Here is a 17,460-nt window from a genome sequence, read left to right on the forward strand (position 1 = left end):
ATTAATGGGGCGGGGGGCGGGGAGCGGCCGATATCAGGCGACTGCCTGCTGTTTACATTCAGCTGCTGGATGTAAACAGAATATTGGTATCTGATATCGGCTATCGGCCTGAATGGTGGCCAATATCGGTATCAGTTCTGAAAAATCATTAGTTAGTCGATAGTTGTGTCCTAAGTCTTTCTATAAGTACAGATCACTGTGAAGGTTTCAACCATTTTGCCTGCTGCAACAAAACATCCAAAAATGTAAGAAATCTTTTGTAAAAAATGATGTTGCTTTATGTTGCGTGGAAGGGAACACATAACAAACATATAGTGGGGTTTTCTCAAATTTGATGGCAAAAGTGGAAATACACTTTAAAGGCAGGTGTATCTTCCCCAGGGATGGCTAACGTTGTGTTAAGAGGGGATACAGCCAGATCCACAGAGGGGATTTTTAACACATTTTTACTTTTTACCAAAGTGCTTCTCAAGAAGAGGGAAAGCGGGAGGGGGGTCAAGTTCTGCAGCAGAAATGTGCTTCCTTAACACTGAATGGTGGGAAAGAGAGCATGAAGCATACAACACTCCACCCAGCGGATTATGTCACCACTCAACAACTCAGTGTTAACCCCTTCCGCAGTACCACACAAACGCTTGCTACACAAGCTGAGAGCTATGGGCATAGATGAGGTGGTGTGTACGTGGATAGAGAACTGGCTACGCGAACGGGTCCAGAGGGTATCTGTAAATGGCACCTTTTCAGACTGGGCTCGTGTAATGAGCGGTGATTCAAGAAACTTTTGGACGATTTCTTAAGGGACCGTAATATACAGGGGTACAGGTACTCCTAGAATGAGATCCTAATAGGTTGGACTTGATGGACTAATGTCTTTATTCAACCTCAAATACTATGTAACTATGTATACGGCACCCAATATGTCTAGCAAATAGGTAGCTCCCAGTGCTTGGCCCACACAACCTGCTCACAAAGTGAGTCTTTGGAAACAGGGTTACACCTGGGGCTGTGCCACGGTTTTGGACTTGGAGAGTGCTCCGTTTTTAACACAGTACACGCTGGTCTGGAAAGAACCACAATGAGCTCAGCGCCCAAAGGTTCCATTCTAGACTATCTCTGCATGTCTTGTGCAGCTACACTCCAAAGTTAGGCTTAGATAAGGCAAATCTGGGTAGCTGTGTAGAGAGAACAGCTCAGCAGCGATGTATGATTGAAGAAAAAAGTAGCTAGCTTGAGAGAAGGAGGGGGTATACTGGGCTGATCATAATTTATTTTTATTTTTTGCCAGTGCCCAATTCTGAAGGTGGCAGAATACCCCACCAGTCTAAACACCCGTGTCCCTCAATCAACAACTACAATTTTTCTTGGTCTGATTATTAATGTGAAACACAGATCTATAGAAAACAGTTTTCTAGTTTGTTGAATCTAGAAAAAAAGGAATCTAACGGCAACCTTTAGAAAGTTTTACAGGGCTATTCACAAAAGGGTGCAGAGTTTGGAGAAGGCAGGAGAAGTAAACAATCTAAGCTAAGATAGCTGATTTGGAAAAATTCTCTAATTCAGCTCACTTTCCAGTTCAGCTGTTTTGTCCTAGACGGTTCACTTCTGCCTTCTCCAAACTCTTCACCCTTTTGTGAATAGCCCTGTAAGCTTCCTAGACAATGTTCCTCTACAAGAATGCAGATCAGGAAAGTCAGAGTGAAGTCAGAGCCTTTAATGTGCATACATATTTCAGGTACATGATTCAAATTAATAAAGCCAGTTAGTCAGCATGGCAACTTAATTAGTATTTTCAAAAGTGATGGCCAGCTGTGATATTTTCCCAGTAAAGATTTTTATTGACTTTGATGCTTCCAGCATTTCCTTACTGCAACAACATCAACATTTCTAGACACTCAGATATAAATGGCACAATGAGATGGACTAAAAAATAGTGTCTTCTACTTGTCACTTTATTTCTCTGTACTGCATTGTAATAGCCCCTTTCTGCCTGACAGTGATGGGAAGTGCTATCAACCTCTCGGCTTTCTAGTTCTAGTCTCAGAGCATGTACTTAACTGGGCAGAGCAGAGTGAGCTGAGCTGCTGAGAAAAGGACCTATAAACTTCAGTGCTTCCCTGTGAATGTTGAGGACTAATAGCACCACAGTGCCTGCAGCTACAGAGGACAGTGGGGGCATGTTTCAGGGCTTTTTCACACCATCTGCATTCGGACTGCACAGGCAATTTGCCTTGTCATAGATGGTGACCATTCACACCACTGCATTCCGATGGTGTGCACTTTTTTTTTTGCGCACCATAGTAAGACACAGTACAACCACATTGCATCATCGTGAGCCAATAGAACTTAATGAAATGTCACTTGTGACATTTTTTAAAGTTCTAACAAAAAGAAAAAAGAACAGTGCAATGTGACTTGATGGAGCGCATCTGCACTGTACGGGCACACACACACCAGCAGCCGTGCGGTTGAGCATTGAGTTTGAACAAGCCGTTAAAGCTAATGTACTGCTTGTTTGGATACTGTAAATGCTCGAATGCTGCTACCCTGGCAACAGGTTTCCTTTAAGTTTACTATAATTAGATCTGTGGGAGCTTCCTTTTTCTTAGCTGGTATGGCTTACTACACATCACCACTGTTATTTCACAAAATAATTGCACATAAAAAAAAAATCATAAATTTCCATTTATATGAGATTTTGCACTTAATTTAGCTATTATATTCTTTGTAACTTTTCTTCTGCTTATACTACTTGCACTATATATATATATATATATATATATTTATATATATTTATATATATTTCTATAGGATTGACTACCAACATTGCCTAATGAAATGTGCCTTACTGGTCCCACCAGCATGTGTGTCATTTGCTGTACGTTCCATGCTTGTGTTCTGCATAGTTCTGTGTAGATTCCTTTCAACATAGAAATCTCCAGTTTCATTTTTTATTTGGATTTCTGAATGACTTGCTTGGACAATATAGTGTCGCTGTTGTCCAATGTCTTCATCTTGTAATTTTGCTGAGCTTGTAGCTTGCTCATCTGCAATCAATACATCCATGGTTCTGTTTTCCAAAGGCTTGAAAATTGTGCTATATGAATGTTTTAAAGGTTTCCAGCCTTTAAATATGTTTTCTGAAGTGCAAAGGGTTTCATTTCTTCCTCTGCTTTCTGTTTGATCACATTGAATTACAGGAGCGTGACTGCAGTGGCCCACTGACCCCTGATTGCTTGGAAAAATATCCTTTGTTTGTTCAGTGTGGACCTCTTCTTGAGCTAAGCCTAAAATGGATCCATGTTTTCCAATTTCCAGCCCATTTTCTGGTTCAGCCTTGACTAGGCACTGACTATTACTTTCTGTACTGTCATTGTGCATTTTCTGAATATCCTCTAGATTATTACAAACACTTCCAAATACATTTTTCAGGTGTTGCTGATGAGGCAGATTTTTTTGTTTCCTATTAGATTCATATGAAACACTAAAAAAAAGTAAAAAAATAAAGTTATTTTTGATGTTTCAAAAAATTGGTCAGTTAAGTAAATCAACTTTAAAATGTATTAAGTACATACTGAAAACACATATAGCATCTTAAGATGTCTGTTCAAGCAAAATACAGGTGGGAGCCCTGATGGTAAGACTAGGTGTGAGGCGTTCTGACTTACACTGCGTTGCTCCAGCGCTGTTAATCTGGGCTCAGTTAAACTGTGATGGTTTTGTGACTTTTTCTGGTTTGTACCTAGATATGTCCCAGATCTTTTTTGAACTTTTGAGTTCAACATTCACTATGAAGCCTACAAACTAGGCTCAAGCTTAACCTTTTAGATTGAAGGCTCTCATAACCATCTCGTCTCAAATTGTATTGTAACTGTACTGTCTTTCTTTATATTGTATAAGGCTGCGCAAACTGTAGGCGCTATATAAATCCTGTAAAATTATATTAATAATAACCCCAGATGGGATTTATACCATTTAGTGGGGACAGATAGAGCTTTCTTTTGGGGGTATTAAAGCACTACTGGCTTTTTTATATTTTACTATATAATGAAAAAAGTACAGACAATTTGGGGAAAAAAACAGGTTTTCTCTATGTTATGTTATCAAACAATTATTACACCCCAAATTTTTGGTAAAATGTAAAAGACGGGGTCACGTCGGGTAAATAGACCCCAAACATGTCAAGCATTAAAACCGCAAAAAAACTACCATATCTATAATTGGCCATAGGCAACGCTTTAAAAGCTTTTACCGGTCATCCGTTTAGTGTTATCAGTGATTAATGGCCCTAAAATTATTGCTCGCACTCTGACGTCTGCGGTGATATGCAACATGGGCTATAATAGTTGTTTTCAGACATATGCGGACCAATGCGTATTTACATTTATATGTGAGTGCACGTGAGGACAGGGGCCTTAAACATTTTTTGTGTGTTTTTTAAATTTTTTATTTGCGACTCATTTTTTTTCAACTTTTTTTTTTTACACTTAACTTTATTGCTATCACATCGTGGGCTAAAAAGCCCCATATATAATAGCAAATATACAATGAAAGGTCCTCTTCATGGAGACATCAGGGGACTCTAAGACCCCTAATGTCACCTAGTAACCCCCAAATAAGCTGATGAAACAGAGATCTGCTTCACCGGCTTCTTCTCTGGCTATAGCAGCCAGAAAAATGACAGCTGAAGGCGGAAGTGATGTAATACACATCACTTCTGCGATTGGAGGAGAGATCAGCAAGTAGGAGAATGCTGATCTCTCCTCCGTTCACACTGTGAGCAGCCACTGTGTCGATCTCGGGCCCGCATGGGGGACAGTGAGCCCGGGATAACTGGCAGCAGCAGAAGGGGGAGGCCACACGCTGTTTTTCACCATACAAATGATCAGGCGGCTGTAGAGCTGCGGGAGCGCTTGTATGCAACATCTGGTACCGGCTGTTTAAAGCTTTTGCGGGATCCTGCACCCGCTGATGGAAGATTGCTGTCCGTCTGATTATTTAAAACGGGCGGACGGCTAGTAATTAAAAAGATTTGGGAATACCTTTCTGCTTTGGAAAAATAAGTGATATGTAGCATGTGGCTCACCCTTTAAAAGAAGTAATACACTGCCTTAAACATAAAATCAAATGTAAATGCTGATAAATTCTACTGCATTATGGTATATTGGTGGATACAGACACTCCTAGAGTGCTATCAACTCATATTTATATAATCAAACATTTTAGTAAATAAAGGGACGTTTTAATCACAGCACCTGGAAGTAAATCCGTATAGAAAAGTATACAAAAATAGAAAATGTATTAAAATGAGAACTATCGGGTACACCTTTTTTTACAATGGTGGCTTGGAGGGAGGCAAGCACTAGCGGAACTACCAGGGTCGCAGCGGTCGCAATTGCGACCGGGCCCTGGCTTTCTGCCTGTTTGGGGGGGCCCAGAGAGGAAGCGGAGGGTGCGCAGCTACCTCATGCACACTCCCCCCCCCTCCCAGATAGTGCCGCTCCCTCCTCCACGGCTCTGCCATCCGCAGCAGTAGAATGTACGGGCGGCTGTGCGGGGATGGGGAGGAGGTTGTGTCTGTCACCTGTCTGCCTGGCGGAGGCGCTACCGACATTGCAAGCACCGACAGACAGCACAATCAGCTGTTGGGAGAGGACCCCCCCTGGCCGCCAAGATGAAGTAGCTGCTGCAGGAATCAGGTAAGGCTGGTGTGGGTGCAGGCTGAATCGGGAAGGAGGGGCTTCGGGGTGTTTGAAAGTGGTGGTATTTTAATTTACATTAGAATGTATTGCTGAGACTTGTAGTCCTACATAGCTGGTGGTATTCTGCATTGCTGTATTATAGTTATACAGCAATGCAGAAAACCACCAACTATGCAGGACTACAAGTTCCAGCAATACATTATATTAAGTAGGGATGCACCAGTGCCAATACTGGTCATTTTCACAAGTACTCGTGAAAATGCCCCGATACTGAGTGCAGATACAGGCACTGGCGAAACTACCAGGGTTGCATCAGTCGTATTTGCGACCGGGCCCTGGTGTACCACCAGTTTGGGGGGCCCAGAGAGACCAGAACACTGACATTGATTTGCCATGTGTTCTGGAGATCACACTGCGGCCGGGGGCGTACCTGTGTTGCCATTGACTTTAATGCAACAACACGCCCCCTCCCGCCCCAGAATGCAGTGACGCGGCCGGGATGCGATCCAGTGCGTTCCAGCACGAATCGGGCCGGAATGCACTGGAACTGGTGTGAACTAGCCCTGAAAGTCATAACATACATAGAGGGGAATTTATCAAAACTGGAGCAGATGGAATCTGGAGCAGTTGCCTATGGCAACCAATCAGCATTCACCTTTTTATTTTCAAACCTTAACTGAACAAACTAAAGAGAGAAGCTGATTGGTTGCCATAGGCAAATGCTCCAGATACTTCTGCTTCTGTTTTGATAAATTACCCTCATACCTTTTTTTTATATATTAAATAAACAGTATCAAAATCATGTTTTTTTGGTGGTGGGGGAGCCCTTAATAGTTTCTTGTACAGGGGCCCTGAGGTTTCTAGTTACGCCTCTGGAGGCAAGAATAAAGTTTAACTCATATACTTACATCTCTCCCTATTTGCCTATTAAACCTTCAATTCCCCCAGGGCCAAAATCACCAAATATACACATTATGGGAGTCGAAGGGATTAACGGCCATACAATAATTTTTTTATATGAACACTCTTTTCTGCGGAAGACATGGGCTACCAGCTTTTTCAATGGGACTTTAAGGTACACAGCTGTACTGTGAACAAGACATGGAGGGAAACTAAGATACTGTACAGGTCCTACTACGCTTTTAATTTTTCCCATAAAATAAAAGCACCCAACCTTTACTTCAGGCACTGTGCTAATTGCAATCATGTAAAGGCCAATCTGGAGCACTGCCTGTGGGATCTGTTACATAGTATTTGAGGTTGAATAAAGACATAAGTCCAACCTATTGCTGATGTGTGCGTATGTAGAAGTCCATGTATCATCTCATTCTTAGGTGTACTTGTACCCCTGTATATTACGGTCCCTCAGGAAATCGTCCAAATGCTTCTTGAACAATTCTACACTACTAGCTGAAATCACTGCCGGTGGCAGTGAGTTCCAGACCCTAACCGCTCTAACTGTGAAGAACCCCCTTCGCCCCTTGTGCTGGAATTTTTTTTCCACCAATTTTAGGTGGTGGCCTCTAGTTTTTGTAATGGAGTTAATCGTAAAGAGTTTGTTGCTAAGACCATTGAACATCTTGTACATGAAAATAATATCCCCCTTTAATCTCCTTACTTCCAACGTGAACATGTTTAAATTTAGTAGCCTCGTCTCGTAGCTCTGGTCCTCCATTCCCCTCATTAGTTTGGTTGCCCTCTGCTGGACTCTTTCCAGCTCAAGGACATCCTTTCTGTGGACTCGTGACCAAAACTGGACCGCGTACTCCAGATGAGGCCGAACCAGCGATGTCTAAAGTGGCACAATCATAGACTTGTCCCTGCAATGCATTCCCTTCTTAATATAAGATGGGACTCTACTTGCTTTGTTTACCAGTTTGAAAAGGTTCCATTTATAGATACTCTCTGGACATGTTCCCGTAGCCAGTTCTCTATCCACGTACACACCATTTCATCTATACCCATATATATCAGCTTGTGTAGTAAGTGTTTGTGTGGTACTGTATCAAATGCCTTTGAGAAATCCAGATATACCACATATACCGGCCTCCCTCCATCCATATCTCTACTTACCCCCTCATAAAAAGTTAGTCCTTAATCATTCCCTCTAACAGTTTGCAAACTACCGATGTTAGACTGACCGGTCTAAAGTTCCCTGGTTGGCATCTCTCCCCCTTTTTGAATATTAGAACTACCGTAGCCCTCCGCCAATCACTTGGGACTCTACCCGTCATGAAGGAGTCCTTAAAAATTAGGAATAATGGTCTTGTTATAACCTGGCTTAGCTCCTTAAGTACCTTGGGGTGCAGGTTATCTGGTCCCACTGATTTATTTGCATTAAGCAGTTTGAGTCTTTGTTGTATACCGGTTTCTGTCAACCATTGAGGTATATTTTGTGTTGAACTATGTGTTTTATCATGTAAGTCAAACCCGTTTCCCTCCTGAGTGTATACTGAGGAGAAATCTGCATGCACATTTCTCATTTTTGGGATGTCACTGTCAATTATATTAACTGCATCCAGGAGGCAGGAATCCAAAAAGGCATGTGGACCTATCTATTGCCCTGCTAATCATAACAAAACACAGATTTGATCCACACCAGACTCTTGCTGAAGCTGAGAGAAATCATGGCCTCTTGCCTATCCTCTCTCACTTTCCAGATCTCTTAAAAGCTATTAAGAGGCTGATGTGTAAGAAAAGGTTAGATACCATATCAGAGATGGTGTAGTTATATTATACATGTTCTCAGTGGTTGAAATAAGGGCAACAGTCAAACCTTTCCAATATGCTGCTTGGTACTTGGAAAAGGCTCTAATTGGTACTCTATGTGGTTTACAACTCTTTACTGCTTCTTGATCGATCTGGCCCTGGAATTGGGACAGGTGTACTGCAACACGAGCAACCCTGTATTATTGTTTAGCATATAGGCATTTGTTGTGGAGAAACTGTCCCTACGTTAATATCACAAATGTGAAGGCAAATGTAGGGACAATCTAAGTAAAATAATGGTTACTGTACACATTTCATTTGTACTTCATGTAATATTGGCTCTTGTTATACATGTTCCACTTTGTATGACAATGTATTATATACGTTGTTTTGGAATTTTGTTTCCAATGTAACCAAATATTAAATACTTTCTCAAACAAAATGTGGTTTCAGCTATCTATTCTGATAAGACACAGCCATTCTTGTTTCCCATGTTTAATTATTTTGTTTTATTGTTGTTGATGTTTAAACAGTACACACTAGTATTGCCCATCTCTGTTATTCAATCCCGCTAACTCCTTTACAGGTGTGCTGTACCCCTCATGGACTTCCATCATCAGATTTTCTATTAATTTTTTTAGATAAGATTTTATTCAACTTAAAAAGAAGAATAAAACAGAGAATATACAGGTCCCATAACAAAATAAAAACTCCGTCTGTAGCCGGGTACAATAATGCAAAAAAACATGTTCCCTAGCCAAAAGTAGCTTCCACCTCTCGGTACACATGAGACCCCTAGGCCATGCAATATTCCACTTCTCGCATATAATATAAAAAAACAAAAAAATGAAATATTGGCCAGGGTGATAACACTCCCATAGGGCTAGAGAAACGAAGGAAGGTAAAGTAAGAACCTCTGACAAGAAAGGTTCCACCTCCATACAAAAAAAAGAAAAATCAACTATAATATAACATGAAAGAAGGGAAAAAAAGAGAGGAAGAGCAGAAGAATAAAGCATGAAGGGAAAGGGAAAGAGAGAGACGGGAAACAAAACACACAAAAGAGCAAGGCAAAGGCAAGCCGAGACCAGGACCAGAGCCCCCGCGGTACCCGCTATAAGTCATCAAAGCACTGGGCAGAAAGAGCCCAGGCCTCGCATGAATGGCATTCACCATACCACAGCTAGTATAGTTACCACGATCGCTCAGGGATGAATTATCCACCCAAGCCTGATGTACTACTCCCCCCATTGGATAAAAAAAGTACAAATAAAATCAGCTCATGATGGAACCAGCGCTGGGAAGGCAGGAGATTCCATGAACAGGATCCAGGGGCCCCACAAAGAAGTAAATCGAGCGTTTGTGTAATTTAAGGAGGCACTCCATTCTCATAAGGTTGCACATCTCCCTCACCCACTCCCTAATATGGGGGACAACAGAAGTCTTCCAAAGACTAGGTATCACCGACCTTGCCGCAGCCAAGAAGAACCAAAGAAGATCCCTAGAAATGACAGAGCGAGAACCTGGTAGCATGGACAAGAGAGACACCCGAGGAGTCCGAGACAGCCCGGAGGACACACTTTAAAGCCTCCCACCGGAGGGGTCAGCAGCATGATCTACTAGAAAATTCTGAAGACAGAGGAGACAGCCCCTTGCACTACAGGATCTTTTAGCAACAATTCGTTAAGCCGCCAAGTAAAGACCCTAGCAGCAGTATCCGGGACGTTAATCTGAAAGAAAACAGGAGGATGATCCGATCACACTTGTGTATATATTTTCGCCTGCGGGTGCCACGTTAATAAATAGTGGGAGGTCAGGAAAAAAATCAATACCACTATATGAAGAGTGGGGGTGTGAATAGAAGGTGTAATCCTTGACGGACGGATGCAGCATCTGCCAGAGGTCAACCAGTGGAAGGAGATGAAATCGCCTGTGCAGTCTATTGATGGCTGACATGGATACATTGGACCTCTGAGTAGAAGAATCCAAAGCACAGTCTAATATAAAATTAAAATCACCCCCATTACCAGCAGGCCGGTAGCAAAGTCTTCAAGTCTGTCCAAAATCTTATGTAAGGTTCGAATTGGCTGCAAGTTAGGGAGGTGGATGTTAGCCAGAGTGAACAAAATTTGTCATAGATCCGGCAATTAAGAAATAGAAATCTACCATCATCATCAGCAAGGACATCCAGTACCACATAAGGAATGGAGTGATGAAAGGAAATGGCAGCCCCAGAGGACTTTCTGGATTACTAACTTTGTGGATAATAACGTGAATGGAGAGAGGGGGCCCCCAGGCCCCTAATATGGGTCTCCTGCAGGAAAAGGACATGAGCCCACAACTTGATACAATATCTGGGATCTTTTCTGTGGGGAATTAAGTCCCCGAGCGTTAAGCAATCCAAAATGTATATTAACCATGATCTAACTTTAACAGGTCACATACCGCCGGGGGGAAAACCAGCCACAGTCAGCTCGCCAGAAGAAGGGAGAAGAGTACGAGAAAATAGAGATAGAAAACAAAAGAAACACCTAAAAAGTAGTGCAACTAACTGGGAGAAAACACTCCCATTGCAGAGTCTAGACACCAAGCAACCCACAGTGTCCAGAGTCTGCTTCCTACTTCGGGAACCCAGCACCACCCAGTGATCATATCAAAAACATATTGAACAAAAGAACAAAAAAAATAACATCAGCACTGATACACAAGAAAGAACCATACAACCCATTAGATCGCAAACAGGACAATCAAGTTTTTTAAAATTAATATTTAATAAAAATAAATGTAAAAATAATTTTTAAAAATGTAAAGTCCTCCGCCCCACGTCTTCACATAAACACGCGTCAGGTACGCCTACGTATGAAAACGACGATTGTGTCACACATGTTGGGTATCGCCGCACACGCCAGAGTGAGGGCAATAATTCTAGGGCCAGGTTTTGGATATCTTTAAACTGACGTCCTGTGGGGGCTTTTAAAGCCTCGTCTATGGACTTCTTGGGGTACTGAAGTTTGTCGCCGTTTCACGGACGCACACAGTTTTTAACCTGGGCATGTCGGGTATCTATTTACTCGTTGTCACCTCTTTTATAGTTTATTTAAAAATGGGTATTTTGTGTTTTGGGGCATTTAAGTGCATTTTTCACAAAATGTTGGGGTTTGATAAGGAGTTGTGCTAATATTGTGCAACATAAACATTGCACCTGCAACCATTTTATTCTACAGGGTCTTGGCTTTCAGAAAATATAACACTAGTGATCTTGTTGCTGGTAGCAAATTATGAGCAGCAGGATTGATAGAGACCACTCGCTTGCTCCAATAGCATGTTTTCCTCGCTGGCCAAATAGCAAGGTGTTTCTCCATATCTGATCCCTCACTAATGAGTGAAATTTTGTGGGATTTAGCAAGCAGCGAGGGATGCTGCAGGAGCAGCCGTGTGATCCCTGCAGACATGTTCCTAATTGTGTCAGTACAGTACTGCATCTCTGAGGATATGTTACTGGTATGTCAGTATTGTACTGACTGTGTCTCTGCGGACATGTTTCTGGTGTATCAGTATGACACTTATTGTGTCTCTGAACATGTTTCCAGTTGTGTCTTTGTATTGGTACAGTACTGATCATGTCTCTGTGGACATTTCTGATTGCATCAGTGCTTGTGTCTTTGTTGCTTTGTTTCTGGATTTGTCAATATGATACTGATTGCATCTCTGCAGACATATTTCCGGTATGTCAGCACTCTACCGATTGTATCTTTGAGGGCATGTTTCTGCCTGTTTCAGTATTTTGTCTTTGTGGACATGTTTCTGCTTGTGTCTGTAACACACTGATTGTGTCTCTGCAGACAGTGCTCTGCTTGTTCAGTACAGGTGATTTCTCTGTGGACATATTTCTGCTTGTGATTGCAATTTTAAGTGTTTAAAATGTTGCAATTTCCATTGTAGTTAAATAAAGAATAGATTCATTTATTATTTTACATGCCTTTATTTATATTTTTTTTACCTTCTGCAGATCAAGCTGTGCAGCAAAAGTGAGTTACTGGGGTTGGAACAAACTTTAAAACACTTCTGGGGGTGCTTACAAGAGCCACCTTTTATTCATATGGTTTAAACAATTTATTCAAAAGAAAAAACTGTTTAAAAAAACTTAAACAGCTTAAATCTTTAAATGGGGACTTACAAACATTTAATTCTAAAACTACAAATCCAGGATCAATAGGGTAAAAAAAAAACTATGCTATAGGGACACAGAAAAATAAAAAGTGTTCTTACTGCTAATGACAGACTGTATATGTAATTTGTCTTTTGCCAATAGCTCTACTTTAAAGATATAAATTAGACATGTGCTCTGCCAAAAAAATTGTTTAGTTTCGTTTTAAATTCGGATTTGTGTTATTTCGTTTTCGGAATTCGGGTGTGAAAGTCAATTCGGATTCAGAATTCGGATTCGGACGAAATTCGGTAGCGGTAGTTCGTTCGAACGTTCGTTTCGTTTCTTATTCGTTTCGTTCATTCGTTCGTTCGCTTGCAGCAAAGTGACTTTTGAGGGGGGAAATGTTTTTCTTCAACGAACGAAACGAATAAGAAACGAAAACGAAACAAATGTTCGAACGAACTACCGCTACCGAATTTCGGAAACGGAAAAGTTCGTCCGAATTTAGATTCGGAACGAAACGAATCGCACATGTCTACTATTAATCATAACTGTTTTTGTAAATTTCACCCAAGTACTACTATTTAATCTGCCATAGAGGAAGGAGTTCTTTAGTGATGCTTTTATTGATGTATGTGAACAGGTAGATACACAATAAAACTACATAATGCTTTACAGTGATAACATCTGCATAGTGGTAATATAACAATGGTAAGCACTTTTATAACTTACTAGAAACTCTTCAACTTATCAGTAGTTCCTGAGCTCCTGTTAGGCTGGGCACGCAGGGGGATTTTTGGTAGCACAATCTTGCTACTAAAACATCTGCCCATGGTTTATTACCAGCTATTAGTAATTAATTGCTACACATAGGAAGTTTAGCATGTAGTAGTATGTTAGGGTAATGTTGATGTTCAAGTATGTTCAAGTATGTTCAAATAATCACACTGTGTTTCACATTTTTGGGATCAGTCATTACTACATGTCTTGCGTATCACTAATCTACTAACTGACTTATCAGTCTGGATGTCACAACACTTCTTAAAACTCAACCTTTCAAAAACTGAGCTCATGATATTTCCTCCTGTCCGTGCACCTTCCCCCAACTTTTCTCTTGAGATTGATAACACAACTATCCAACCCTCCCCCCATGCCAAGGTGGTAGGTGTCATCCTTAACTTGGACCTCACCTTTCTTCCCCACATCCAATCACTATCCAAATCCTGCCGACTTCACCTTTGTAACATACGAAATACGCCCCTTCCTCACCAATGAAACCGCTAAATTACTCATCCACTCCCTTGTTATCTCTCGTCTTGACTATTGCAACTCCCTCCTCATTGGCCTACCTCTACACATGCTATCCCCCTTCAGTTTATCATGAATGCTGCTGCTAGAATCTACCACCTAACCAACCGCTCACTGTCTGCAACCCCCCTCTGCCAATCCCTCCACTGGCTTCCAATAGCACAAAGGATAACATTCAAAATATTAACAACCACTCACAAAGCCATACACAACTCTGCCCCCGGCTATACCTCAAACCTTGTCTCAAAGTATCACCCCCCACCATCCCCTCCGCTCTTCCAAAGGCCTCCTACTTTCTAGCTCCTTCATCAAATCCTCCCATGCTCGCCTCCAGGACTTCTCTAGAGTCTCCCCAATCCTCTGGAACTCCTTATCCTAACCAGTCCATCTATCTCCCACTCTGACTGCCCTTAGGCAATCCCTTAAGACTCGTCTCTTCAGGGAAGTCTATCCCACCTCAAACTAACCACTGAACCATCACGTTCTCAAACAATTCATCCTCACATAGCTCCCTCCTCACATAGCTCCCTCCTCATGTATCCCTTGCCCCTCCCTTTTAGATTGTAAGCTCTCAGGGGCTGGGCCCTCCTTACCATCTTGTCTTAAATTGTATTGTAATTGCAATGTCTTCCTTATATTGTAAAGGGCTGCACAAACTGTTGGTGCTATATAAATCCTGTATAATAATAATAATAATAATAATACATACAATTATATGTGTAGCACTCCTTAGTGAATATCCACAGACCTTTTTTGCACTTCCAGAAGTCATACATGTGTCATACATAGCTTCCTGATTCAAAACTTCACAAAAGGTATTGATTTTGAAGGACGTTACCCACTATTATTCATTGATGATACAGTATATTTCAGTTCTCTCCATATCACTTCATTTATTTTACATTGTTCCATCTTCTTCTTCTTAGTTTCCTTAGGTGTTTTTCCTCCCTTCCCCTTCACCTTTCTACCCTCTTCTACCTTCTTCCCTCCTTTTAATCCGCTTTCTCCCACTCTCTCTGGCCCCCCACACCCTTTTGTTCTTCCTTTTCCCTGTCCTCCTAACCCTTCTTTTTTTCTATTACCTTCTCTCCCCTTCCTCTGACTTTACTGTTGTCAATTTTGTCTGATATGATTCTGCCTATCACCTCAGTCCTAAGTTTAATGACCTTAGGTTTGACATTTCTATCAAACACATATTAAGAAAGAATGTGCAGCTCTTCAGATAATTTGGGGGTCCAAATGTATGGCCCTCAGATTCTACATGGTTGTCTACCATTGTGCTACAGCTGCCAAGTAATATAAAAACACTGACAGCAGGATCGGTTCCGTGGTGCTGTGCAAAACACTCAGTACACAAGTAGAAGCCAACAAAATGTTTCAGAGAGAGTGGGTCATATAGACTCTCTGAGGAAAAGGTGGATCCCTGAAACATGTTAGTGATGGCGTTTTTAGATTTGTAGCTGTCATATTGAGCTACTGTGACGGGCTGCCCAACTGTTGATTCGATACAGCAGCACCTGTAAATGTATTTTCAGTAATCCCTGACCAGATTCAGCCTATCTCTTGTCGGCACTTTAAGTCCTGAATAAGGGGGAGTTTTCTGTGCCCCCTGAAACGCGTTAAACAGGCCGGAAGCCAGGATGTAAAGTATTTTTTTCTCTTTCTTTGTTAGACCTAGCAATTTTGCATGGAGGCTGCGGACTAACATATGGGTCTTAGTTACTGTGTATTGAAAGGTCTTCTTTGAGCAAACATTACTTCACATCACCACCTAGTAGCAGAACCACCAAACACAGCATAGCATATAAGAATGATTGTTGAACTAATTGTAACAAAGTGAAAATGGTAATGTATTACCAGCACATTCCTCTTCCCAAACTGACTGTGTTCATTTCCAACTGTTCATGCTGCATGACATCTTCATACTGGAAACAAGTCTAGAAATATAAAAAATATATATACATAGTCAATCTAATTTTTCTTAAAATCAAGTATGCTAAATTGCAATTACCAAAATGAATATGTCACAAGCTAAATCATAGAGGAGCAGAGAGATTTAATAATGGTCTTTCCATATTGCCGTTTGTGAATTATGTATGTATTTTAGCTTTTGCACAATTCCTTGTGAATTAACATAATTATGAAATGAAAGTAAACCTTGTTTATACATACTAGCTAACATGCTCTATCAATAAAGTCTGTCTATTTTACCGTTTTTTGGAGAGGTGTGGGTGATGATGTTTGGTGAATAGCAGATTCACTACTTTAACTTTCACTTGACTGCAGGCAAATCTTCTACACATGAACGATTTGTTTCCGGAACGATTTGTTATTTGGATGAATTTTCAGAGATTTGGATGTATCCAAATTTCCGAATGACAGAAATGAGGAATGAAAACTAATCCGAATTTCCTGAAAACGACAATTTCGGATAAAATTCGTTAGCGGTAGTCTGTACGAATGTTCGTCCCGGCCGAATTTTTTTTTGCAGCAAAGGGACATTAGACCAAAAAAAAAAGACTTTTTTTTTCTAACAGTCTGCAGAAGACAAAAGAAGCGTGAGGTTCCCCCCCAATTGATACCAGACACTTTAGGTCTGGTAGGAATGGTAGTAATGGTAGGAGGGACCTCCCCAAATCAAAAAACAAAAAAAAAGTGCGTGGGGTTCCCCCCCAAATCCATATGAGGCCCTTTAGGTCTGGTAGGGATTTTGAGGGGGGGAAAAAGTGGGGTCCCCCTAAAATTCTTGTGTGGTCGAACTCCTGCAATCTGGATTGCACAGTCATGTTTAACTACCTCCCGGCCAGCCGTTGTGTATACACGGCCGGCAGGGAGCTTCTTGGATGTAACTGGGCGTGTATACACGTCCTGTTACATCCGCCCGCCCGGGCGTGGCGCGCGCGCGAGCGGGAAATCCCCGCTATTTGAAAACAGGCAGCGATGCCCGTTATTATACAAGCTGTCAAGCTGGTCCCGGGCTCCGGTGTGAGCCCGGGACCAGCATAAGGCCTCTGTCACAGGGGTTCAGAGGGAGCTCGGTACACGAAAAAATGATGGTAAAAAAATTTAAAGTTTCCCCCCAAATTTTTTTAAAGTTACACAAAAAAGAATTAAAAAAACAAATTTTTTTTTAAAGTCCCCACCCCTACATACACGCATGTAAACATGCGTCAGGTGCGCATACCTGCGAAAACGACGATTGCGCCCATTACCCATGTTACGCCCATGTTACATATCGCCGCGAACGTCGGAATGAGAGCAATAGTTCTAGGGCCATCAATCACTGATAACACTAAACTGATGAGCGGTAAAAGCTTTTAAAGCGTCGCCTATGGCCAATTTTGGGTATGCTAGCTTTTTGCGATTTTGCGAGTGCGCGCAATTTTTAAGCTTGATATGTTTAGTGTCTATTTACCCGACGTGACCCCGACTTTTATATTTTACCAAAAAAGTTGGTAATATTAGTTGTTTTATAACATAATGTAAAAAATTTTCAGTAATTTCTCCTGAATATAGTAAAAAATAAAACCCGTAGTGGTGATTAAATACCACCAAAAGAAAGCTCTATCTGTCCCCAAAAAATGGTATAAAATT

General features: G+C 41.4%; 1 protein-coding gene across 1 annotated transcript in view; it reads right to left on the bottom strand.

Annotated features, from left to right (window-relative positions):
• Positions 1-17,460, bottom strand: part of LOC108797078 (polycystic kidney disease protein 1-like 1) — a 125,299-nt gene that overhangs the window by 15,535 nt on the left and 92,304 nt on the right. Inside the window, exons 29-30 of the mRNA XM_018568644.1 lie at positions 15,724-15,803; positions 3,224-3,481 (exon numbers count right to left, since the gene is read on the bottom strand). Coding sequence (XP_018424146.1) covers positions 3,224-3,481; positions 15,724-15,803 — 338 coding nt within the window. The remainder of the gene's footprint in view (positions 1-3,223; positions 3,482-15,723; positions 15,804-17,460) is intronic.

The sequence above is a fragment of the Nanorana parkeri genome, unplaced genomic scaffold, assembly GCF_000935625.1.
Source record: "Nanorana parkeri isolate BGI_ZX_2015 unplaced genomic scaffold, ASM93562v1 scaffold1223, whole genome shotgun sequence".
Taxonomy (NCBI): domain Eukaryota; kingdom Metazoa; phylum Chordata; class Amphibia; order Anura; family Dicroglossidae; genus Nanorana; species Nanorana parkeri.